The 26,781-nt window shown below is 37.7% G+C and overlaps 1 protein-coding gene across 3 annotated transcripts; it reads left to right on the top strand.

The window, feature by feature from the left end:
• The first annotated feature begins 365 nt into the window (after positions 1-365).
• On the top strand, positions 366-25,811 carry LOC114322677 (putative serine/threonine-protein kinase SIS8). Of its 3 annotated transcripts, XM_082895356.1 has the most exons (14): positions 366-953; positions 7,733-8,173; positions 11,158-11,261; positions 14,579-14,814; positions 15,043-15,252; positions 16,195-16,235; positions 16,379-16,447; positions 16,535-16,635; positions 23,332-23,410; positions 23,502-23,600; positions 24,090-24,158; positions 24,327-24,376; positions 24,484-24,660; positions 25,260-25,811. In XM_082895356.1, exons 1-14 carry the CDS (start codon positions 600-602, stop codon positions 25,396-25,398), a joined length of 2,169 nt encoding a protein of 722 aa, XP_082751482.1. In that variant the 5' UTR covers positions 366-599; the 3' UTR covers positions 25,399-25,811. The 3 variants fall into 3 exon arrangements, with proteins under 3 accessions (XP_082751482.1, XP_082751481.1, XP_082751484.1); XM_082895355.1 differs by having other exon boundaries at positions 14,579-15,252; XM_082895358.1 differs by having other exon boundaries at positions 392-953; positions 7,809-8,173; positions 14,579-15,252.
• The last annotated feature ends 970 nt before the right edge of the window (positions 25,812-26,781 follow it).

Here is a 26,781-nt window from a genome sequence, read left to right as displayed (position 1 = left end):
TAGCAAAAAAAGTTAAAAAAGTCAACTCACTCTAAGTATTAAATAATTTAAAATTTAAAAAAATTTAATATAATTACATTATATTAAACTAATAAGAATTTTTTTGTATATACATGAGGTTAGTGTAATTACCCTCAGGCGGACTATTTGTAGATAGGATTGTCCTACATGGGTTGTCGGCATTCCACTAAACGACCAAATCAACACAAACCGTCCGATCATCAACAACCACAATACAAAAACATTTGACTATTCGATCAACGGTTAATAACAAACAATGAAGGTCCATCAAAAGCGATGCACCCTCAACGCACTGTAGGCCAATACACCGCACCTTAAATTACAATCTTGACTTTAAATTATAAATACTAGCTTTGATTTTTTATTTCCCAGACTATACAGTCAATTGGAGGGAAGGGTTGAGCAGTTAATTTAATTAAGTCCCAGTGATCGAACCTTGACGACGACGACGAAGGTGCGCACGTTAAGCCAATCACTCTGCGCACGTTAAACCAGTAGAGAGAGAAAGAGAAAGAGAGAGAGAGAGAGAGAGAGAGGAGTTGTGTTGTGCCCTGTATCTGGATGCGACTCGATCGGCGATGCCTAAGATGAAGCATCTGCTACGAAAGCTTCACATCGGCGGTGGCTGCAACAACGACAACCACCACCCGTCGCCGCCGCAGACGGCGGAAGTGACGCCGCCGTCGTCTTCTTCTTCGGCTTCGTTGGAATCGGCATTGACGAGAATCGGAGCGGTTGAGTCGGCGGAGAATTCGGTTGATTTCAATTTCTTTGAAGAGGAGTTTCAGGTGCAACTTGCCCTAGCGATCAGTGTTTCCGATCCCGATGCACGCGAAGATCCTGAAACGGCGCAGATCAAGGCCGCCAAGCAGATTAGCTTGGGGTGTGTGCCTTCTGAAACCCTGGCTGAGTCTCTCTCTCTTCGGTATTGGGTAATGCTTTAATTTTTTTTTTTTTTTCATTGTATTTGGCAATCTTTTATATGTGCTTTCGTTGCATTTATTGACAAATTTGATCGAATTGCTTCAATATTCTCACTCTAGATCTGTGTTTTTTTGTTTATGGATATTAATGAGTCACATTTCAATTTTATATTTGATTCATAGCTTCAAATTGATTAGATTCTACTATAGTTATTTTTGTGTACATATAAAAGGTTTCAAGTAACGGTGGCGTTGATGCCGTTTTGAGGTGTAACGGGCTTAGCATAACTGGTGCAGGAACCAAAGCTATGAAATTACGTTTGTTGAGGTTTGAAATGTTTTTTTTTTGGAGGATTTAGTACTAAATTTTATATGATTTTTAATGGTGTCGTAACGACCAATTATGGGTTTTACATAATGGTAGTAGCCGTTGCACTTGTGAAATTCAGCCATAACAGGTAGCAGCAACTGCCCATATGGTTACATAAGTTAACAATTGCAGCCCATTTTTTTTTTTTTATTTTGATAAATAAGCAAATTTTATTAAGAAAGTATTAAGACGATGCAACCAATACAAGAAAACCTCCAAGAAACGGAACCAAAAAATAAGGACTAACCAATCACCTCATCAAGAAAGTCTAAAAACGTAAATAAATCCGGATCTACCCTATCCTCCAACCAATTATACAAAACTAGAGAAAGACGACTTTGTAACCAAGAAACACTCTGAGAAACCGCTAAGAAGGTACGTTGATTCCGTTCCAACCAAAGCAACCACATCAAGCAGAATGGAGCCAGAAACCAAGCTCGCCGCCGCCGCCGCCGCCGCTGACCAAGACGAACGCCCCGCCAAGCCCAAAGGAAATCAAACACCCCTTGTGGCTGGACCCAAGCAATTCCAAAAAGTGAACAAACAAAGCCCCACAAACCCGAAGCCACCGAGCAATGAAGAAACAAATGATTTACTGACTCCGCATCCGCGCAACACATACAACACCGATTAATGAGGATGTGTCCCCGCGGAATCAAATTGTCCAAAGTAAGGTTCCGACCTAAAGCGACCGTCCACATGAAAAAGGCGACCTTAGTCGGAACCCTAGGAACCCAAACAATTTTTCAAGGGAAGACCCAACCAGCATCTCCCATCAACCCCTGATAAAATGATGCTACTGTGAACTGCCCTTTTGCCCCCAACCTAGTCCAAACCAATACATCAGGGCCCACCCCTACCGTATCCAAACCATATAAAAAACCCTACAACTCCACCAACTGAGCGACTTCCCAATCATGAACCTGTCGGCATAACTGAATATCCCAAACAACCACATTCCCACCATCCAAATAGGAAGCCACCAAAGCATCTTGATCTGATGCAATATTAAAAATCAAAGGGAAATAGGTCTCCAACACCAACTCCCCACACCACAAGTCTTTCTAAAACCGCACCCGACTCCCTTCCCCCCCCTTAAACCCTATCTACTTCCAAAACTCTACCCTTCCCAACATAATCCATTTCCATAAACCACACCCATAAGTGCAGGTCACAGATCCAGAAACCCAACCCCCTCTGCCCAGCCCATATTTAAACGCCACCGCCTGCCGCCACAATCTGTACGGCTCCAAAGCAAAACGCCAGATCCACTTCCCTAATAAAGCTCGGTTAAAAGTCACCGACCATCAAGGTTTTAAAAAGCAGCCGCAACCGTTACGTAACGCCGTTATGTAACGGTTTTGGCGGTTACTGCCACCCGTTACGGCCGCTTTTGCAGTGTGATTGAGATTCACAGGTGTGTCGGCCATAATGGCTGCCGTAGCGGTCGTAACGGTGCCGTAACGGCCTGTTACGCACCGTTACGTAATGGTTCCAAACTGTTTCTTTCGAAAAAACACACAAAAAAAAGTTGAAAATGGGGGAAGAGGGATAGAGAGAAGAGGGAAGATAAAGAGAGAAAACGGAGGAGCAAGAGATAATGAGAGAAGAGGGAAGATGAAGAACATGCTATTGATTTGTTGAAGTTGTAAGACCTATGCTATTCTATTCAGCTGCTATCACTAAACTATTTTGTTTGTGTGTGCCTATCTATATATTGTTTGAAAATAATAATAATAATAAGTGTGGTCATTATCTATTTGGCTTGGTTAAAATATGTATATGTATATATATATATATTTAGGCTTTTATTTATTCTCTTACTTTTGTCATTGTTTATCTTATATATAATAGTTAGTGATTGATTTTTTGTATAATATAAAGTTATTAATTATTAAAATAAAATATAAAAACTCAATTTATAGTGATTTAAAAATATGAAATATATTGGATCATACTTAAAAATTTACAAAAATTGATCAATATTTTTTTTAACCCAATAAATATGATCATGGAAAAAAAATATGCGTACCGGTAAGTTTTTTTCAAATTGTGCGGAAAATAAAAAAATTCACGGTTCCGGTTACCGCAACCGTTACACTACGGCCTTTACACCCCGCAACCGCAACCGCGTCACCGCCACCGTTACGCCGACTGCAACCGCTTTTCAGAACCTTGCCAACCATCGAACCCCCAGCCCTCCAGCTTGCCTGGGTTGACAAACCTTACCCCAATCAACCAAATGATACTTAAAATCATCACCACCAGTTCCCCACAAGAAGTCCCTCTGAAGCTTTTCTAACCAATGTGCCACCGACACTGGAATAACATGGATCGACATGAAATAAGTGGGGATACTACTCAACACACTCTTAAGCAAAGTCAACCGGCCCCTTTTCAAAAGATACTGGGACTTCCAACCTGCCAAACGACGTTAGACCCGTTCCACTACTCCATCCCACACCCTCTTTGCCTTAAAAGAAGCCCCTAAAGGCAAACCCAAATAGGATACTGGCAAAGCCGAGACCTTACACCCCAATACTGCAGCTAGAACAGGTAACCTAGCAACCGCCTCCACTGAAATGAGCTCCGACTTCCGCAAGTTAACACGAAGGCCCGAAACCACCTCAAAACAAAGCAAAACACAACGCAAATAACCAACCTATGCTGCCTCCGCACCACAGAAGATCAAGGCATCATCCGCATACAACAAATGCGAAACCCCCAAAGGAATCCCCTCCAAAGAACCCGCAACGAAACCTTCCAATAAATCTTCACGCACAGCTTTATCCAACAATCTACTCAACGCCACCATCACTAAGATAAATAACAGGGAGGACAAAGGATCCCCCTGCCGAAGACCTCTATGAGTATGAAAGAAACCCGCCGGAGTCCCATTAATCAACACCGACATCCGCACAGTCGAGATACAGAACTTGATCCACTGACACCAAGTCGCCCCGAAGCCCATACGATCCAATACATACAAGAGGAAGTCCCAATTAACATTATCATACGCCTTCTGAATATCCAATTTGCAAATCAAACCAGGACATCCCTGACGAAGCTGAGAATCCACACATTCATTGGCAACCAATACTGCATCTAAAATCTGCCTTCCTCCAACAAACGCATTCTGGGACTCTGACACCACAGTCGATAAAACTCCTCGTAAACGATTAGCCAGCAATTTAGCTAATAACTTATACCAAGGTTTTAAAAAGCAGCCGCAACCGTTACGTAACGCCGTTATGTAACGGTTTTGGCGGTTACTGCCACCCGTTACGGCCGCTTTTGTAGTGTGATTGAGATTCACAGGTGTGTCGGCCATAATGGCTGCCGTAGCGGTCGTAACGGTGCCGTAACGGCCTGTTACGCACCGTTACGTAATGGTTCCAAACTATTTCTTTCGAAAAAACACACAAAAAAAAGTTGAAAATGGGGGAAGAGGGATAGAGAGAAGAGGGAAGATAAAGAGAGAAAACGGAGGAGCAAGAGATAGTGAGAGAAGAGGGAAGATGAAGAACATGCTATTGATTTGTTGAAGTTGTGAGACCTATGCTATTCTATTCAGCTGCTATCACTAAACTATTTTGTTTATGTGTGCCTATCTATATATTGTTTGAAAATAATAATAATAATAAGTGTGGTCATTATCTATTTGGCTTGGTTAAAATATGTATATATATATATATATATATTTAGGCTTTTATTTATTCTCTTACTTTTGTCATTGTTTATCTTATATATAATAGTTAGTGATTGATTTTTTGTATAATATAAAGTTATTAATTATTAAAATAAAATATAAAAACTCAATTTATAGTGATTTAAAAATATGAAATATATTGGATCATACTTAAAAATTTACAAAAATTGATCAATATTTTTTTTTAACCCAATAAATATGATCATGGAAAAAAAATATGCGTACCGGTAAGTTTTTTTCAAATTGTGCGGAAAATAAAAAAATTCACGGTTCCGGTTACCGCAACCGTTACACTACGGCCTTTACACCTCGCAACCGCAACCGCGTCACCGCCACCGTTACGCCGACTGCAACCGCTTTTCAGAACCTTGACATATACACACTTCCTAACAAGCTAATAGGTCGAAAATCCTAAATATCATCTGCCCCTCCTTTCTTAGGAATCAGGGCCAAAAAAGTTGCATTAAAACTTTTCTCAAAATGCCCAGACACCCGGAAATCTTCCAAAGTTGCCATGATATCACCCTTAACTACGCTCCAACAATGTTGGAAAAAAGCCATAGTAAAACCATCCGGACCTGGGGCTTTATCCCCACTCATAGCCCGCAACGCTCCAAACACTTCCTCCTCTGTAAAAGCTCGCTCCAACCTCTCCCGATCCTCTCCCATAATCGTAGCAAACTGAACACCCTCCAAACCCGGCCGCCAAACCCCCTCTTGAGGCCAGAATAAATGCTGATAGTAGCCCACAACCCCCTCCCGAATCTCGCTATCAGTGTCCAGCTCCCGACCATCCACCCTTAACCTACTAATCTGATTAACCCTTCGATTAGCATTAGCCATACGGTGAAAGAATTTTGTATTTCGATCCCCATCCTTTAACCACAAACATCTAGACTTTTGACGAAAACAAATCTCTTCCATACGGGATATACGAACAAAATCCTATCTAGCCGCCTCCTTATGAATAACGGCCTCAGAAGGCAACTCATCTTGCACCTCCAGCTCATCCAAGGATTGAAGTAAAGACACGACTGCAGCTTTTTGGCCCTCTAGCCGACCAAACACCTCCTTATTCCAAATCTTTAAGGTCGCTTTCAGCATCTTCAATTTTTGAGCCACCACACAACTAGGGGAACCACGAACCTCGTAGCTATGCCACCAACCACAAACCAACTCTAGAAAACTCTTTTGTTGCAACCACATATTTTCAAAACGAAATGGCATAGGACCATGTCGGATCCCCCCACTATCCAACAAAATTGGCCAATGATCAGACACAGGTCGAGGTAAACGAAGCTGAACCACCTCAGAAAAGTGCTCCTCCCAGCCCACAGTAACCAAGAACCGATCAATTCAAGACAAGCTCCGACCATTTGACCAAGTGAAGCTACCCCCCTGGATAGGCAGATCAACCAACTGTAAATCATCAATGAAAGAACAAAAAGCCCGCATAGCCCCCGAACTCCTCGCAGGCCCCGCCTTCTCTGATGGCCAACGAACAACATTAAAATCACCCCCTACACACCATGGGACATCCCAGCGAAAAGCTATGTGTTCCATCTCCTCGAAAAACCAACCCCGCTCTGAAACCTGCACAGGCCCATATACCCCAGTGAAACCCCACCGAAAATTATCCTCCACACAGCGGAACAAACAAGAGACAGAAAATCCTCCTATCTCTTCCTCCTCCCTCACCACTACCCTCTTATCCCAACAGAGAAGAACCCCCCCTGCCATGCCTAACGAGGGCAAAAAGGTCCACTCCACAAACCTCCCCCCCCCTTACACCTCGCGAATCAACTCCACTCCCACCTCTTCCATCTTCGTCTCTTGTAAACATACGATGTCCGGTTTGGCACTCCGTAATACCGCCTTCACTGCCACCCTCTTATCCCTATCATTCAACCCCCGCACATTCCACGAAACAATTTTTAACTTCATTTTAACAACAATGGGCCCCTCCGATCTCGCCTTCCACCCCGACCTACAGTCCGCACCCCATGATCATAATTCACAGAACATTCCAAATTCTTGAGCTCCCGATGTCCTTTAGAAGGGGTCACCAAAGATCGAGACACCCCTGAACTGGAAGTCCCTAGCCTCCATGAAGCCTCCACTGCAGCAAAAAGTCGCATTGCCTCATCTTCGTGGCCCTCAAAAGACAAGCCCAAACAACGACTAACTTCACTAATTCGATCCAACACCCAATGGGACACAGCTTCGATCTAACAATTGCAGCCCATTTTTAAAACCATATACTACTAGAGCCACACCACGTGTGTGTGTGTGAAGCCATTAGATCAATCATGGCAGTCACTAAGTTTGAAGCGGTGAGATTTGAAAGGGTATTTTAGGCATAGAAAAACTCCTGACAAAGTTTCAAAGAGTTGTGCGTTTTATATAATAGTATAGATATGTACGGTTTTTTTTTTTGTTTTTTTTTGTGCAATTATAGTTTCAATAGTTTCGTGATTCATACTATTGAATTTTATATATTAGCTGCTCTTGTAAATTGTGGATGTTAAAAGTTATATAGATTACTTGTTTTTATGTGTGCCTATGTTTGTGTTTATCTTGACTTGGAAGTTATTATTAGTTTGTGGGAATTGTACTAATTACTTAGTTGTTTTCTGTGTTTATCATGTTGTTTATATGGGGATTTGGCTAAATGAGGAAAATCATATATTTGCTATTTGGCATATGCAGAGTTATAATTTTGTGAATTATGACGAGAAAGTGATGGATGGGTTTTATGACATGTATGGTTTTAATTCAAATTCAGACATGAGAGAGAAGATCCCACATCTGCTAGATCTCCAAGCAATTTCTGTTTCAGATAATGTTGATTTTGAAGTCATTCTAGTGAACCGGAATGTTGATCCTGCCCTGCACCAGCTTGAGGAAAGAGTGTATGCTGTTTCTGTGGAACACCAGGTTTTGGAACAGGATCCAATTATTAGTGGCTTGATCCAAATGATTGCTGATCTTGTTGTTGATAGGATGGGTGGTCCGGTTAGAGATGCAGACAAATTGTTGAAAAGGTGGTCTTTGAGGAGTCATGAGCTGCGTAGTTCTTTGAACAATATTATTCTTCCCCTTGGTTGTCTTGATGTTGGACTTTCACGCCACCGGGCACTGCTTTTTAAGGTTGTAAGAGCTTTGGCCTACTTCATATTAAATTGATATATATTATTTGCATTTTACGTTGCTGAGATGCGCAATGTCTTTCTTGTATGTCACATAGATGCTATGTGAATTTTATTTGTCTTTTCACAAATTGTATCCGGCAGTGGACAAAGCTGGTGATATAATCAAAATGCAGTTTAGGATTTTTTGTTGAACTTTTTAGACTTTGTTAGCAATTTCATTTGCATGTGAGCATGGGGGACATTTTTCTTTTTAATTTTTTGAATAAATATGATAAGAGACAAAAGGTTGTTGCTATGCATCTCATCTTGACTATCTCATGATATAAAAAAGACTAGTGCACATAACATAATAAGTTCGATGTACTTGTAATTTCATGTTATTTTTTTTATTGAATTTAAGTTTTTCCTTCAAAATTGTTTCATTTTAATTAAGAATTGCAATATGAAGAGAGGCATGAAAAGGCTTTCTTTGCCTCTTGTACAGTTGCTCTACAGTCCTTAAATCTAATGCCATTTATTCATGTACTCTTTCAGTTAAAGTAGCCAAATCATTAAGCTTTGTATGAATTATGAACCTTGTCTTTGGATTTTTACCTTTTGGCAAAAGGAAGAGAAAAGACGAGTTTTTTTTAATTTATATTTCTTTCCTTCTTTGACTTGCCCTTGTTGTTAGAGAGCTTCTTTTTTTTTTTTTTTTTGATGATCGGGTGTCCAAACCAGTTTACATGCACCTCGACTAATCCCGTCCTAAGACCCATGCAAAGTACCCTCTCCATGTGGATCAAGTGAATCTCGGGCAGAGCATGCAGGCGTAGCCCTAAGGAATTGATAGCACTTAGTGGGAGTTGAATCTGAAACCTGGAGGGAGCACACCCACAAGCCCCAAATTGCACCCACTAGCGTAGAGAGAGAGAGAGAGATCGCTTAATCCCTAGGGTTAACTCCTCTAACTATATATGACATAAATACCCTTACCAGTTCTCAAACTGAGTAGAAAAATGAGAGGAAATTAGTGAGAAAATATTTGAAAATTAAATATTAAACAAGTAATATTACGATGACATAAATGCCCCTAACCGCTCTCAAACCAAGGAGAAAATGAGCGGAAATTAGTGGGAAAATATTTGAAATTTCTTCCCTTGTCCACTTATTTTCTTTCTTAATTTTAACCAAACTAGTAAAATTCCTTGCAACTCTCTCTCTTTTATTTTATAAATAAAGAGAAGATTCTGTTAGGAGAACCAAAACCCACCCAAAGGTTGATGCAACCATATACAAAAGCTTCAAAAAAAGCTCAACAGAAAAGTTGAGTTCAAAAATTAAATCTAGATAGAAAATCAAGACACAATATAGCAAACATAGCAACAAATAAATATTTATATTTATATAAGCATGCAAAACATAAACAATTTCTTCATCTTTCATTATGTTACAAAATATTTATATTTTATTATATAAAAATAGTAGGAAATAATTTTTTCACATTCTATTTATTGGTAAAGATTAAAGAAGTATGAACAAAAAAATCCTAAGATTTATTTTAAAATTCTCTATCCATAAACAAAATGAAAGTTTTTTGCTTTAGAATTTTTGAAATTAGAAAGCCTAAAAGAGTTGGGATTAATAGGTTATTACATTCAGCCTCCTAACTTCTGGTTCATGTCACGTCTAAAGTGTGTTCAGTATAATAGGATACATTTGGAAGTTTGTCTGACATGTGTCGAAGGAGTATCTGATTAGTGCCAGTGTCTGACATGTGTTCGACAAGGGCATGACACCTTAAAAGTGTCCATGCTTCCTAGGTGTATACTATATTATTTTTGTATCAAGTCAAATTTGTGTCCCTTTTCTCCATGACTCTACCATGTCTTTCAACCAAATTTTCTCTGAGAAATGCAGTACCCTAATTGATATCAGCACCCAAAGTTATTAGAGTCTTAGAGTTTGTCTAAGTTAAAACGTTCTCTCCAATATTTTTTTTCTTGTTCCTTTATATGTTTGAAGTTTCAATGCACATGACTGAAATAGTTTGGCAGCAGATAGCTGCAGTTAGCAACTCAACAAGTCTTTGTACCGATTACTTGGGTTAAGTTACATGGATGAGGGTTTATTTGAAGTCATATTCTCAATTAAGTGTGAGGCAATCATGTTCTTTTTTTTCACCAGTTCATCCCATGTTGTCCTTGGCCTTCCTTTATTTCTTTTATTACCCCGAATGCTCCAGGTAACCATTATGTAAATGTTCCATACAATAGTTTGCCAATGTAAATGACTGTTGTTTGTTCCCCCATTTGGTTTGATATGCCTTATTGTGTTCAACGCTAAGTCTCATTCCTTCTAGGTTGCTTCACACAGGTACAATATGTGGCCTAAAAGTTCTTATTTGTGTTTAACATCTAAACATGAGGCATTTAATTGGGGGTTGTTAGTACTTATGTCCCAGTATTATGGGTTAATGTTTAAACTTCATTCAGCTTGAATGAATTCCTTGTGCATCAAAACTGAAAGTATTCCTAGAGTTTACCATCTAATGCCTTTTAACTTCTGCTTGATGTTCTACTCTAAATTCCATAAACTTAACTGAATCAAAGGAAAATATCTATTTATTGAAGTTTAAGATTTAATACCTTTCCCAATTTCAAAAGATCCATGTTTATTTTGAGTTGATAGGCTTCAGTCTTTTCGCCTCTTCCGGTCAATATGTTCACTTATGTATTCGTTTTCTACAGATTATTACACTGATTCAAAATTACAGAATGGCTAAAGCTCAAAACATGTTATTGGTGGTTCTAGAATTTCAATTTTGTGTTTATTTATTTATAATTATTGATATTTTCTAGTGGTGAAATCATTGTTGAGGTTTTACCTCATAGGATCCCCTTTCATTTTTATAATATATCTAATTGGGCGTTTTTTTTTTTTTATTCTTAAATATCTAAGAATCTTGGATAAGCATTTAATCATCTCATACTTTGGTGCTAGGTACTTGCTGATAAAATTAACCTTCCATGTATGCTGGTCAAAGGAAGTTACTATACTGGCACTGATGAAGGAGCCGTGAACGTGATCAAATTTGATAATGGGAGGTAGCCACCTCCAGCTCTTTGTTTTAAAGGATTCTGATACAAACTCTTATAAAAATTGGATTAGCAAGTTAAATTTTGGGATATGGGTTGTTTGGTTGGCATATTTTCTCATTCACGCATCTCAAAAATTTTCTTCTTTCATTTACTTAAATAATAAAAGGAAAGAAAATGGCTCTTGATTCATTGACTTTCTTGTCTTATCTTGGTCTTTTGGAGTAATAAATTATTTATTGTTGTTACCATTAGATACTATCAGGACTAGGCCACATTTGTTTTGTGGGATAAAGTGGTGGGGTTGGATTAATAATCCTTGGGGTCCATATTTCTCATGTTTAGGTCTCCAAAAAGGGATGGATGGTGGGACGAGGTTGGCACAAAACCCAATGGTGATTAATTTTGGGGACCTGCTTAATCCCATCCCGTATCCTTTTCCAACCAAACACTAGATAAGATCAGATTGAAGGAGTAAATAGTCATGACACAAATTTGTCTTAGGATATCCAATTCACACTTACCCTATCTGCAAAACAAATGTAGGCTTAGGCCTCGTTTGGCAACTCAATATTTTAGCTTGAAAGTCAAAAAGTCGCTAAAAAAAATTAAAAAGCCACAATCTATACCAAAAAGTCAAAGATTCCTTTTTCTCTCTACTTTTTACACATATTTTCATAAAAAAACACAAAATAATTCCAAATATACTAATTTCCTTACCTCATATTTTAGCTAAAAAATCAAAAAATTGCTAAATTAGCCTGTTTCCAAACAAGGCCTCAGTATTTGGACAAGTATTTTTATTTAAACTTTTTCTACAAGTGAATTTCAGCATAATCCACAACGCCCATTTCTACTCAACAAGCCTTTATTCCAATTACTAGGGCTCGGCTACATGGAACCATTTCCTCTCGATGATTCTATCTAAAATCATATCTTAAGTTTGAGCTAATCATGTCATCTTTATTACCTCAACCTATATTTTCCTTTGTCTTTTTCTAATTAATTTACCACTGCTATGTGGATCAATCACTCTCCTTACAAGTGCATTAATTGCTCTATGATCTACATCACCATACCATCTCAAACAGTTTTCTCTCATTTTATTTTCAATTGGTGCCACTTCTCACTTCTTCCTAATAGAATTATTATACGTCTCAAAATTCTTATTTCAGCTACAATTGTTTTCCAAATATATTTTTTTCTAAACTGTCTAACATTCACTACAAGACATCATAGCAAGTCTTATAGTAGTTCTATACAATTCCGATGAAGTATTTGGGGCTTCCGCTGAGAGGTAACCCAAGGGGTAAAGTGTTTTGGAATCCGGTTGTGGAAAAGATAGGAAAGAGGTTAGAAGGGTGGAGTAGGGCTTTACTATCCCGTGGGAGTAGGCACACTCTGGTTAAGACAGTGCTGAGTGGAATTCCAATTTATTTCATGTCTGTGTTTAAGATTCCAGGCAAGGTAGCAAAATTTATTGAAAAGTTAAGGAGGGATTTTCTATGGGAAGGGAAAGATGAGGGAAGGAAGGATCATTTGGTGAACTAGGAAACGGTGTCCTTATTTAAGGAGAAGGGGGGTTTGGCCATTGGTAATATAGTGGCTAGAAACATGGCTCTATTGGGCAAGTGGTTATGGCGATTTCCCAATGAGTGTGGTTCATTATGGCATGCGGTTATTAAAAGTAAATATGGGATTTAGGTTAATGGTAGGGACTCTCAGGTGGTCTCAAGGGGTAGCGGGCATGCTCCTTGGAAGACCATCTCTCGGATTTATCCAGTTTGGTCCCGATTCATTTCTGTGAGGGTGGGTAATGGGGAAATGGTCAAATTTTGGGAGGATGTTTGGGTGGGCTCGACGTCCTTGGTTGAGTTCTATCCACTTCTGTATGGCGTTTCTCAGTCTCATAATTGTTCTGTTTTGTCTGTGGCCGGTTCTTTAGTGTTTCCTTTATCTTGGAATTTTAATTTCCGACGGAATCTTCATGAGAGGGAAGTTTCGGAATTGATTTCTCTTTTGTCAAGGCTCGAAAATGTTTCTTTGTCTCCAATTTTGAAGGATAGGTTGGTTTGGAATATTCATTCGTCGGATTCTTTTACTTGTAAATCCTTTCTTGATAAAATCATTGATACTTCTCATGTACCTCAATTTCTATTTCATACCAAGATTTGGAAGGCGTGTGCTCATGTGGATCTTGGTTCATGGGGGCACTCTGCCAAATGATTCATTGCAAAAGAGGAGACCTTCGCGGTATCTTAATCCTCAATGGTGCATCATGTGTTGTAAAAGTGGAGAATCTCTGGATCATCTCTTTTTGCATTGCTCGGTGGCTAGGTGGTTATGGCATAGGGTGTTTGGATTGGGTAGTGTGATGTGGGTGGCCCCAAAAGGATGTGCTCAAATGCTATTATTTGATTTTCAAGTTTTTGGAAGGTCGAAGAGGGCTAAAGTGCTTTAGAGTGGTGTTGTCTTTGCAATTTTCTGGGTTGTTTGGTTGGAAAGAAATGCCCGTGTTTTCGAAGGAGTTGCCCAGGAGATAGACTATTTATGAGATAGGGTGAGATACTTGGCGTCTTTTTAGGACTCGGCGAGCTCAGTGTTCCGAGAGATTTCGCTTTTTTTGCTTGCTACTAATTGGGTGTCAGTTTGTTCTGTGTAGTAGTTTTGAGTCTGGAATTTTTGTATTTTTTTTTCTCTCTTTTTGTTTTTTTCATCTCTCTTGTAAGAGGATGCCTTATCCTCTTTTTTCTTGTCCTTGAGCCTTAATATATCTTTGTTTGTTGCTGATCTAAAAAATAAATAAATAGTACTATACAATTCTTCTTTCAACTTAATAGGAATTCTACTGTCACACAACACTTTTATTTTATTGATTGGCAATACACATTATATTAATAAAGATCAAAATAAATTTACAAAAAGATTGAAGGAGAACAAGAGGTCCCGCAAAAAATAAAGAAAACTAAAATAAATTACATATCACACGCACCGCTCTCCCTCACTTGAAATGAAAAATGAAGTAATTCCTTTAAACAAAGTAATTCTCTTCCAGAGCAGGAATTATATTTGAATTGTGAATATAAAGTCACTTCTTGTTTGTAAGTGGTCAGTTCATTTATTGCCAGTCACCTGAAGTTCTTAAGTTCCTCGGTTTGTGTGTTCCTTTCTATTTAGACAAATAGTGTTGATCATCATGGAGCATGCTGTATGTTTTCATCTTGCATTCAATTGTCTTCACTGTCTTACCTGAAAGAATTGTTATGGCTTTAGAAGTTTTTGACAAAGCAGTTTGTAATGATGTAGCTGATTGTTGTTTGATGCAGTGAATACATTATTGATCTCATGGCTGCTCCAGGCACTCTAATTCCTGCTGAGTTACCCAGTGATCTTCAAAATTCTGGGTTAGATATAAGCAGTGCAGTTTCACCTGATCTTGAACAAGTTGCCAAAGGTGTCGGCTCAGATTCAGTAGAAGCATCTTTTTCAGGCATTCAGTCAAAAGGCAATGTAGAGCATGTTGATGAAGAAAATCAAACCAAGAGGTTTGAGAATGATTTTGGTAAGCTTCTTCCATTGCTATCTAGATCACATGAAAGATTGTCTGGCACTGGTGGGACAGCAACAGATGCACAAAAATTGAAAGTCAAAGATGTTTCTAAGTATGTCATCAGTGCTGCAAAAAACCCAGATTTTGCTCAGAAACTTCATGCAGTTTTGGTTGCAAAACAACTAGAATTGCCTTCTACTGATGTTAACGCTGGACGCTCATTACTTTCTGACACTACAGATGAGGGATTTGTGCTTGTTAATTGTGAAACTAATGAAGCGAACCAGACTGATGATGTGGGTGTTGTTCCTGTGAGATTGATTGAAACCAACAGTGGCCTGCCTGTTGCTTGCAGTGCTCACAATGAGAGGATTAACCCAGCGCTGGGTAATGTTTCTGACTGGGAAATTCCATGGGAAGGTCTTCAGATTGGAGAACGCATTGGAATTGGTAAGAATTTATGTTCCTAAATTTGTTCACTCCTTAATTTGACTAACCAAATAGCTTTTGATAGAGTCGTGTGGAGAAGAAGGATTCATGTAGCCGACCTCATTTGATGGGAGGCTTGGTTTGGTTTGATTTGGTTTATCCAAGAACAAAAATTTGTTTCCATATGTTGTTCTAGTGGATGAAACTAAGAGAGGAGTTGATGCGAAATTAAAAATGTGGAGGGAAGCACTTGAATCAAAGGGGTTTAAAATAAGTGGCACTAAAACTGAATATATGAAATGCAACTTACGTAAAATTAGAAGTAGAAGTAGTGAAGTAAGGATTGAAAACCAGTATTAAACAAAGAGTGAACAATATCCCTACCTAGGTTCTATTATTAATAAGAATGGAAAGGTTGGGGGTGATATGACCCATAGAATAAAAGTAAGTTGGGTCAAGTGTGGAGTTCTTCGAACATATCATGTGATTGGCAAATACCAACGAATTGAACTATAAAACAGTTATGAGGGCAATGATATTTTGTGAGATAGAATGATAGGAAACTAAGAAACAACATGTTCATAAATTAAGTGTAGTTAAAATGAGGATAGTTGGATGTGCGGTAAGAATATATTCGTACAATGATAAGATCGGCACCAACTAAGGATAAATTAAAAGAGGATTTACTAAGGTGGTTTGGTCATCTGCAATGAAGACTTGTAGAAACAACAGTAAGGAAAAGTGATATGATCACTGGTAACCTCTGACTATCGATTTCAGCCATTATCAATGTTGCAATTAATGGTGTTTACTTTGACTAAGTAGTGATGGAAATGATCTTGTGATGTAATCAGACCTATGTATTGGTTTCTTCTCATTTACCCAGCATATAATGAAATCTATGCATTGGGAGAGTCTGATATTTGATTTGACATTGAATGGTTGCTATTTTCTACCGTGCAGGTTCATATGGCGAGGTTTACCGTGCAGAGTGGAATGGCACTGTAAGTTGTATTTTAGACATGCTAGTGTATTTGATTTAACCTTTTGTCAATATTTGCTTGCAGTTCTAGATTAACTCCTAACGTTTTATCTATTTTAGGACCCTATATTTTGTTAATGTGATAGAAACGTCATTCCATGGCAGGAAGTTGCTGTGAAGAAATTCATGGACCAAGATATATCAGGCGATGCACTTGCTCAGTTCAAATATGAAGTATCATATTTCACATCTTACATCTGATGCGGTTATAAAATGATCTGAATGGTCAATAAATGTACATCTGCTGATTGATTTGTGCAGGTTGAAATCATGTTGAGGTTGAGACATCCTAATGTCGTTCTTTTCATGGCAGCAGTTACTCATCCACCAAATCTTTCTATACTGACAGAGTATCTTCCAAGGTTGATATCTACTTTTAATTTGCATTAGAATTTATTTTTTCAAGAACTGATGATTTTTTCTCCTTTTCATCAAATGTTTGCCTAAATATTGTTAACTGTATCATGGTTTCAAACTTGCGTTCTATATGGTACATATATATATATATATATATTTGGACAAATAAATAAGATGAAACTGTATTAGAAGGTGCAAGGCACTGTCCAATTACAATCAGACAAAGACCTAAAACTATTCAACAGCTCACAATAGGTAACTCCTTACTCTCTTTACTCTTTTTTGAGACCTTTTGAACTCCCCATCTTTTATTGGCAATGAAGAGCCCCTCTCTGTCTTGCTTCTGGCTTCACTGGCTTCCTGGCAGCATCTTTTCTTAACTATGAACACTGATACAAGTACAAATGTTGGTATGGGTATATAATATGGATACGGCCAGAGTACGTCTATAAAACTAATTAGTGTGTTTGGTTTGAGTTTTTTGAATTAATTTTTTTGAAAATTGAGTTTTTTGGTTTTCGTGTTTTTTTGTTTTTAATGAATATTTTTAAAATTTTAAACATTTTTTTTACTTTTTTAGATGCACCTTACTTAGATGTATCTAAAAAGTAAAAAAATTGTGAAAAAATATTTTTAAAAATTAATAAATACATAAAAATATAAAAAATGTACTGAATTCTCATATTTTTTTTGTATTTTTAGTATTTAGTGAATTTTTAAAAGGTTTTTTTCAAATTTTTTTTACTTTTTAGGTATATGTATGTTAGGTATGTTTAAAAATTAAAAAAATTGCTCAAAATATTTAAAAAATTAAGTAAAAACAAAAAAACATGGAAAATAAAAAAGTAAAATTTTCTAAAAAGTGTTTTTGAAATATGATAACCAAGCATAGTGAATATATTTTTATAATTTTTGGTAGTGTATGATACATATAACAATTAGAAAACCAAATACAAAAAGTGTTCAAAGGTATAAACTAGAGTTTAATGTCAAAATTAGTTACAAATCCAACCTACAAATCAGAGTTCAATATAAAGGTCTATTTAGCTGGTTTAATGCCATTATATTAGAGAAGCTACATACCTTTTTTTTTTGGGCATAGATTTCATCTGACCATGTTTGGTTGACTAGATTATTTAGTAAGATTTCGTTGACTATAAGAATAAAGGAGATGTCCAGAATTGTAACAACTATAGAGGAATCAAGTTAATGTGTCACATGATAAAAGTGTGGGAGAGAGTGATGGATTATCGATTGCGAGATATAACAGAGGTGTCAGAGAATCAATTTGGGTTCATGCCTAGTAGGTCAATAATGGAAGCGATCTATCTTTTGAGGAAAGTAATAGAAAAGTATAGAGAAAAGAGAAGAGACATTCATATGATTTTTGTCGATTTTGAGAAAGCATATGATAAAGTGCCTTAGGATATAGTCTGGTGGGTGTTAGAGAAGAAAGGGATGACAAAAGGTTACATTGATGTGATTAGAGATATGTATGAAGGTGTAGTGACCACTATTAGATCGCTTGCTGGAGAGACGAGTGAATTTTCAATTTCTGTGGGGTTACACTAAGGATCAACATTAAGTTCTTATCTTTTCGCTTTAGCTATAGATGAGTTGACACGCAATATTCAAGATGATGTGCCATGGTGTATGTTTTTTGTAGATGATATCGTGTTAGTGGATAAGACTAGAGAAGGAGTTGACACTAAGTTGGACATTTGGAGAAAGGCACTTGAATGTAAAGGATTTAGAATAAGCAAAAGTAAGACAGAGTATATGGAGTGTAATTTTAGTAACAGTCACAATGAAAACATAAGAGAAATGAAGATTGAGAATCAAGAACTACCTAAGAGTGAACATTTTCGTTATTTAGGATCGATTATCACAATGACTAGAGAAATTGGAGCAAATGTGGTCCACAGAATTAAGACGGGGTGGCTTAAGTGGAGGAATGCCTCTGGAGTACTGTGCGTTAAACGAGTACCCATTGGACTAAAAAATAAGTTCTATAAAATAGCTATTAAACCAACGATATTGTATGAGACGGAATATTGGGCAACTAAGAAACAACATGTAGATAAGATGAGTGTTGCTGAGATGATAATGCTAAGGTGGATGTGTAACAAGATTAGAAAAGACAGAATTATGTATGAGTATATTCGAGAATGGATAGGGGTAGTACCTATAGAAGATAAGTTGAGAGAGAATAAATTGAGATAGTTTGGTCATATACAACAAAGACCAACCGAGGCAATAGGGAAGAGATACGATACAGTGACGGAAGATGGTAGTGTTAGGAGAAATGGTAGATTTAGATTGACGTGGACTAGTATAGTAAATAGAGATATGAATCTTCTTAATTTGACTAATGAAATAGCCATGGATAAAGTGACCTGGAGAAGAAGGATTCATGCAGCCGACTCCATTTGATGGGACTTAAGGCCTGGTTTAGATTCCATCTGACCATGATAAGAGAACCCTAAGTTCTCTATGATTTGGAAATTTGTAGGGATGTCCATCATTTGTTTTATTTAAAAATAACACTATATATTTATTTCAGTACCCTTATATTTGTAAGAAAATTGTGTTTATGCTTCATTGTACTCACATATGTACTCACAATGTTGCTTTGTCACCTGAAAACACAAATGTGAGCTAACCGGCGGGTGTGTGCCGGAAACCCCTCCGATGCCTAAGTCAGCAACTAGACAATAGACAATATGCTCTGTGTATTCTGGAGTAAGAATTGGGATACCTGTCCATAGGTCTGGTCATGAGCTTTTATAGACTTTGTTTTGGCACAATCCTAGTAGGATTCCAACTCTCCCTTTGAGAGTCCTCCTAGGAATCACACACCCTACTCACTACCAACCAAGTGAGATGGTTTTGCACAATCCTAGTAGGACTCTACTCTCCTTAATAGAGTCCTCCTAGGAGTCACACTTCTACTCACTACCAACCAAGTGAGATGGTTTATACAATCCCAGTAGGACTCTAACTCTCCTTAACAAAGTCCTACTAGGAGTCTCATCACTGCAAGCCAAGTGAGATGGCTGAACCTTTTACCTCGGTTATACATTCCTGCCCGAACTGATTTATCTCGGTCCCCTGCCCTTCGGACCGTGTGATCGAAAGCCGATCTAACGGATGCCACCCTACCGAGCTATACACAGCTCGGCCCTCGCCATTGATGCTACCTCCTTTTAATAAGCTGCTGCAACCACACCGAGCTAAGTTACCTCGGTCACACGCTTAAGTAATGATGTAGATGGCGCTCGGCCGAGTTATACCAAGACCAGCGGCCGAGCTATACCAAGCCCGACATCCTTTCTCACCAATACCTCGGCTAACCACCAGGCCCACTTATTTCGGCTGACATCTTTACCTCGGCTAACATTGCGGTCAGCCAAGTTACTTCGGCTCTGTGATACTTTAAGCACTACTATTAGTCTTAACTTCGAGATGACGCCTTGTAGAGCTATTGTTTAGCTCGGTCCTCTTTCTACCGATACCTCGGTCCATAGTTCGGCCCAAACCCAAAATATGAGATGTCTTCTTGGCCTAAGACCGAGCTACACCAGCCCTTATCTCGGCACATTACACGGTCCAACTCCTAAAGAAGACTCTTCCTAGCTCGGCCCAATTTGTTTACAAATTACCCTCTCAATACCCAAGACATACCAAGTTGTAACCCCCCCCACCCCCTGCTCTCCCCCCCCCCCCCCCAAAAAAAAAAAATTGAATATATATTGACGTACTTGGTGCGTATGTAGCGTACCCATAGCAAATACGTATCAGGTACAAGTACAACATCATTTTTTGAGTGCACATACTTCATCATTTATTATCCTCCAACACGTGTAACCTAAGAAGCACGGACACGGATACAAATACGAACGCAAACACGAACACGGATGTGGACATGGGACACAATGATTTCAAAAAAATAGGGATACGGACACGGCGGAAACACAACAATAAAATATTTTTTTCATATATTTTTATTTGCTAACTAGATTAATATTGCATCCACCAACAATCAATATTAACAAAAACTAACTCTAATTCTATTTTTTTTTATCTTAAAAAATACTCTTAAATTAACACTTGCAGTTTATATCTTGTTTTATGGATGATCTATTAATTAATTAAATATAAGAAAAAAATAATAAACATTCAATATTCAACATTCATCAAATGCACTAAATAAAATGGAAAAAAAGATAACTTGACATGTCCCTAGTGTATCCCCAAAGTATCTCCGGCGTGTCCTTGAAAATAAAATAATTAAATAAGGGGACATGTCATGTGGTGTGTCCCATACGTGTTCCCGAAGTGTCTGTGTGTCCGACACAGATACGTCGCTTGTTTTGAAGTGCCGGTGCTTCATAGCGTGTAACCCTTTGGACTTGAAGCCCCCTAACATGACTCCCAAAAGATCAGACAACCCATTCATATTTTGATTCATCCACTCTGTCCATTCCTTATAATTAGCCTAAAAAAATATTTCCTATTGTCCCCCCTAACTACACTCGGGGGTAAAACGACTAACAGGGTACAACTAATAGTCTCTAAGCCCTTGTCATTCGAACACCACCACCCCCAAATCTTTCCCAACCCTGGTTACTGACAATGGTGACCAATATCCATCAAATATAAATTTGTCACAAAACACTTCAAACTTTGATCAGCCTTTGTCACCCACAACCATTACTAAATAACATGTTGCGTTAGCTTTTTTAGAGCTCAAACCTCCACCAAATGTTGTTGTTTACCTCTTGTGCCTCTTAGCTCCGTTTGTTGTTCTACCCATTCCTTTCAATCTACCAGACACGTTGCCCTTTTTATCTTAGGGAACTACCCCATCCATAACCTCATAGTCAATGTAACAACCTCACTTCACTTCTCCCTATGTCTTCCTTCTTGACTTCGGCAAGAGCTGACCATCTGTTTCTTTGCAAGCTTACTAACTCCCCAACGTCCCAAATACCCTTGTTCTGATCAAGGTCTACTACCAAAGAGCACTCCCCTTTGCACTGTCCTAGTCTCAACATAAGAAAGGGCAGTCCAGTGTACAAGGCTCTTGCTAAACCAGTTCTACGAAGGGCTAGATGTACACATCCTCACTCCCAGACTACATATCACCCTGCCATCCAAGCCTTCTCTATGTTTTCCATCCATCTCTATCAACCCAAGGCCTTCTATAAGGCCCAGTCCAAGGCCCCACTTTACAAGAACCAGATCCAACTCAAACCAGCCTATGGGAAAACAACCCTGCTCTAGAATGTCAACCATTAGAGTTGTTAGTGCCAAAACCAAAACTTTTGTCTCCCATAAACTCATGTGCTTCATGTACGTGCAAAAACAACACCTTCCTTTTTCCCTCCTTCTCATTGCTAGCTCCAACGATGCCACTGCCTAACTATGCTTCACAACCGACTCACCACTAGCTCCATTGTTGCTGATGACCAAAGCACAAACCAGAGTCTCCAATCCAGCCATTTCAATACCTATCCCACTTCTACCATCCTTGCACCATCAGTTTGTCTAAAAAACACTCTCCCCATCTCTTCTGTCCCTAGTAGTCACACCGATCTTCTAACCGTGCTTTCCTAGCTGTGAAAGATCAAACAATCTAACCATTCGAAAACCAAGGGACTGGCATGACACATCCGAATGCTTCAGACGATCCACCATACACTTACCCAAAAACTCAATAGATTCTGTCATCAGGAGGGGAGGCTCCCCCCCTCAACCCTTTCACCTTGAATCTCGCATCAACTGCTCATAGGTGTCTTTTGAGGTCCCCCTAAGCAGAAATCAACTGAAAACACATCTCCAAATGGGACATGACTCTCCAGCCACTACCTACCCCAAAAATCCAGCAACACCGATGCTGCTCCTATCCACCCATCACCAAAATCAAACTTTGGTCTGGATATCCTCTCCTTCCTGTAAAGATATTGAGTCCTTACCTTGACAAACCTTCTCTCCTCTCTTATGAAGACCACGACATTCCAGTAATCTTGTACCACCCCTCAAGCTTCCCATGGAACCCTGCCTCTGAAACCTTAGAGACGCTGCCTTTAGTTTGTTACCTAACCAAGCCCACCTCAAATCCCCACAAAGTTGGGACCCTTGCATACCTCTCCATCGTTCCACCACCACCACCTTATTCTCGCCGGAGCCATCACTAAAAGGATCAAAGGACTTTTGACATAGCTGAACCAGTCTCTTCATACCCACCTCGTCATCTTCCCTTAAAAAAAAAAAAATAAAGACGTTTGAAGAGTCCTGTAAAAACTTCTGAATTTTGTATTCTTTGCATATATGATTATTCAGGGTATTCATAGTCCTGGTAGAAAATGTTCAACAAGGAGAAAGGAACTAAACATGTAAAAGTTAAGAACCAATAAACAGATATACAGTAAATGTAGCCTTCCAATATGGCATATAATAAGAACTGTCAACTGGGCAATACATTTCTAAGCTTTTATGTCTAAACTAAAGCACAAAATTACATATTTGAATAAGAGTTTTTCCATGGCGAATTTATTGGAAGAAAAATATTTCAACCTGAATGATATTAGGTTGAATCATTGTCCATGCAGGAAAATGGAATTTGATGCAGACTCAGTAACTAATCTGTTTGTTGCGTTTCTATCTGGTGTTTCTCAATCCTGTTTATTTCTATGCAGGGGAAGTTTATATAAGCTACTGCATCGTTCTAATAATCAACTCGATGAAAAAAAGAGAATGCGAATGGCTGTGGATGTGGTATGAGTTGGAGAATTTGTTTGCTCTTTTATATGTGTTGGTTGGTTCAGTTGCTTTTTAGTTAGTTTACAGATTGTTTAATTGCTTTCAGGCAAAGGGAATGAATTATTTGCACACGAGCCATCCTACTATTGTGCATCGAGATCTGAAGACTCCAAACCTTCTTGTTGATAAAAACTGGCTTGTTAAGGTTTGCTGAAATTGAAACATGGCATTTTAATTCTTCTGTTGCTTCCCTTCTCTGGTTATCCAATTTGTCGCTGTAGTTAGGTTTACATAGACCGGTAGTTTGGTCATGTACGATGAAGATCAGGAGTTTGGTCATGTAAAACTAAAAGATCAGAAAAGGCAGCAGTGAGGAAATGCAATAGAATGACAGTTGATGGAAACGCTAGGGAGAGGGGAAGACCTACATTGACAGGGGATATACTGTAATTAAGAAATATATGATTTTTCTTAATTTTACTGAGCATATGACCCTTGATAGAGCATAATGGAGAAAAGGATTCATGTAGGCGAGCTCAATTGATTGGGACACAAGGGTTGTGGCTTGGTTTAGTTAGTTATATTTACATAGGAAATGCATGGTCAAGCATACCGTCACTTTTTCTAAGATCTGCTGTTTTTCATGCTTGTGGATGACCTTTGAAACTTCTGCAATGTATTGGTGTCTCTACAGGTTTGCGATTTTGGCCTATCACGTGTAAAGCACCATACTTTTCTATCTTCGAATTCTACTGCTGGAACGGTAATGGATTTAAAATAGTGAAGCATTCTATTCGATCCTATGTTGTGAGATCTTTTTTTATTTACCCCACTCCACTGAAAAAAAGAAAGAAAGAAAAGGAAAAGAGAGCTTCGAATGGAATATGAAATATTGCAACTATTGTACTTAAGTTATGTCATTGAACTGCAGCCTGAATGGATGGCACCTGAAGTTCTGAGGAATGAACCATCCAATGAGAAGTAACTGAATTTTTTGTATTTGAATTCAAAACCTTTCTAGAGTGTTTTACCTTTTTTTAAAACGTTCATTCAAGTCTTGCTGATAAATAATGTGGGCTGGTTTGCAGGTCTGATGTGTACAGCTTCGGCGTGATATTGTGGGAGTTGGCAACTTTACAAGTGCCATGGACTGGGATGAACTCAATGCAAGTTGTTGGAGCTGTTGGGTTTCAAGGAAGACACCTTGACATCACAGAGGAGATAGATCCAACAGCTGCTCAGATAATAATTGACTGCTGGCATCCGTAAGTTTTCAACCTTTTAATTGTCTGTTTGGTATCCTTGAGTTTTCAACCTTGTAATTATTTGATATGTTCCTTATCAAGGATGGATTCTTGCTTAGAGGTTGCGAATATATACACTAACAAAAATTTGAAAAGAAACATTTATTTCTATTGGAATAAAAAAAAAAAAGTGAAAAATAACATCAGAACGTACATAAATAAACGTTTTTCTTCTATTCACGTTGGGTTAACTTATAAAATGCATGTTTTCTTATATTAAAGGTATTTATGTATAATGATGGGTTATTATTTTCTTACTGTATCTATACACGCTGTTTAATTGAGAAATTTAAATGATTGTTGCCCTATTGGACCTAATCACCTAAAGAATACCAAAATATGATTATTCTTTTTCTTTCTTCAAGAAAACGTATAATAAGTAAGATGTATAAATTATAATGCATCATAGTATAGATTTAGAGACAAAAAACAAGATGGTGAACATTACAGAAAAATGTATGTAATTATGAGTTAATATGAAATCCTTGAATTTTATATAATTGAGACCTTAACAATAGTCTTATCCATCTTAATGACTTGCAATTTTGTCTCTTCTGCAGCAATCCACAATTACGGCCCTCTTTTGGTCAGCTCATAACCCGTCTCAGGTGTCTCCCGTGTCTTCGGCGTCCAGCTATTCAGAATACTCGTACTCATTCAATTGAAGCTATAAAAGAAGAGTGTTGTATCGATAGCTGAATGCTGCAACTTTGTAGATGCAAAAGAACCATAAGAGAATATCGGATTGGGAAGTGTTGGTTCGTTCAAAGGGGAGGGGGTCAGCACAGCCGGTTCGGTTCAGAACAGAGTTTTTTTTTTTTTTTTTTTTTGGGGGGGGGGGGGGGGGGGAGATACCATTTGGTGGTAGGAGGTATAATCTATTATTATGTAACTAGTTAGAAAGAAATTAAAAGAAAATGAAAAGAAAGGAAAAACAAAAGTGTTTTGTGTTGTGTGTAGTAGTTTCAAGTTGTACATTAGTATATATTATGTAAGAGAGTCCCTATCCTACACCAAAAAAAAGAGAAATCTGGAGTGGAGTCTGTCTGGGGAGGTCTCATTGAGAGGAAGCATTTTGAGCTTCTTAATTGTAAACATTTGATCTTTGCTTAGCTGTTTTGTGCAAAATAGACCAAACAAAAATTGATAAAAAAAAAAGGAAAAAAAAAAAAAAAAAAAAAAAAAAGACTTGTGTTTTGAGCTCTGGTTAAAGAATGCTCTAGTTTGGCAACTGCCTTTAAGTGGCTTTTTAGGTTTTTTAGTTTAAAAGTGCATTAAAACCTCTTCTTTTTTTTTTCCTTTTTCTTTCTTAAATTGATGTTTCTATGACAAATTTGCACAAAAAGATAAACATAGTGGACAATTTTTTATTTTTTTTGGTCAAAAACAATGTCGTTTCTAAAATAGGCATCATGGTTGCCACATGGTTTGGCAACTATTTTCGAGGCGATTTCATTTTGTCTTTTACATTTTCTAGATAACATTTTAAAATTTTTTTAAAAGAAATTTTAGTTCAGGTTAAATTAAAAAAAAATAACTATAAATAAGTGATAAATTTTATAAATATTAATTATTTCAATCATAATTTTGACCGTGAAACTGTAATAACTTTTTAGAAGTGCCATTGCGTGGTAATTTTCTCTTTTTTTTTATTTTTTTATTTTTTTATGGCTTTTATTCATAAAGTAAAAAAATTTGAAGTTAACTAAAATTAAAAAACTATTTGATATTTACCACAAAGTTTTAATATGTATAAAAAGAATATCTTTTTTTAACAATTACTATATGTATTAATTTTTTAAAATTTTAAAAATTAGTAAAAGAAAACTGCATAGAGATTTACAATTTGAATTCGCAAATTCACAAAAGAGATTTGGACAATTTTATTACTCCAATGTTAAAGACTCACCTAGCGTTCATTTGGCATGCTAATTTTTTTAATTTTTTGATTATTTTTGTAACAACCCTCATACTGTTTATCGATTAATGACTGATTAGTTACCGATAAACGCTGATTACCGTGAAACTGAATTGATCATGACTGATAATTGAACTGATTAAAAGTACTGAACTGACTGACCG

This window comes from Camellia sinensis, chromosome 11, assembly GCF_055761805.1.
Source record: "Camellia sinensis isolate YWXY chromosome 11, ASM5576180v1, whole genome shotgun sequence".
Taxonomy (NCBI): Eukaryota; Viridiplantae; Streptophyta; class Magnoliopsida; order Ericales; family Theaceae; genus Camellia; species Camellia sinensis.
This window is presented reverse-complemented; position numbering and strand designations above follow the sequence as displayed.

What these genes read in the sequence shown, in the direction of transcription:
- LOC114322677 (XM_082895355.1), top strand. Translation starts at nt 600, where the DNA reads ATGCCTAAGATGAAGCATCTGCTACGAAAGCTTCACATCGGCGGTGGC. An exon ending in CTCTCTCTCTTCGGTATTGG is followed by an intron (nt 954 to 7,732) that starts GTAATGCTTTAA and finishes TGGCATATGCAG; the next exon opens with AGTTATAATTTTGTGAATTA. An exon ending in GTGCAGAGTGGAATGGCACT is followed by an intron (nt 16,236 to 16,378) that starts GTAAGTTGTATT and finishes ATTCCATGGCAG; the next exon opens with GAAGTTGCTGTGAAGAAATT.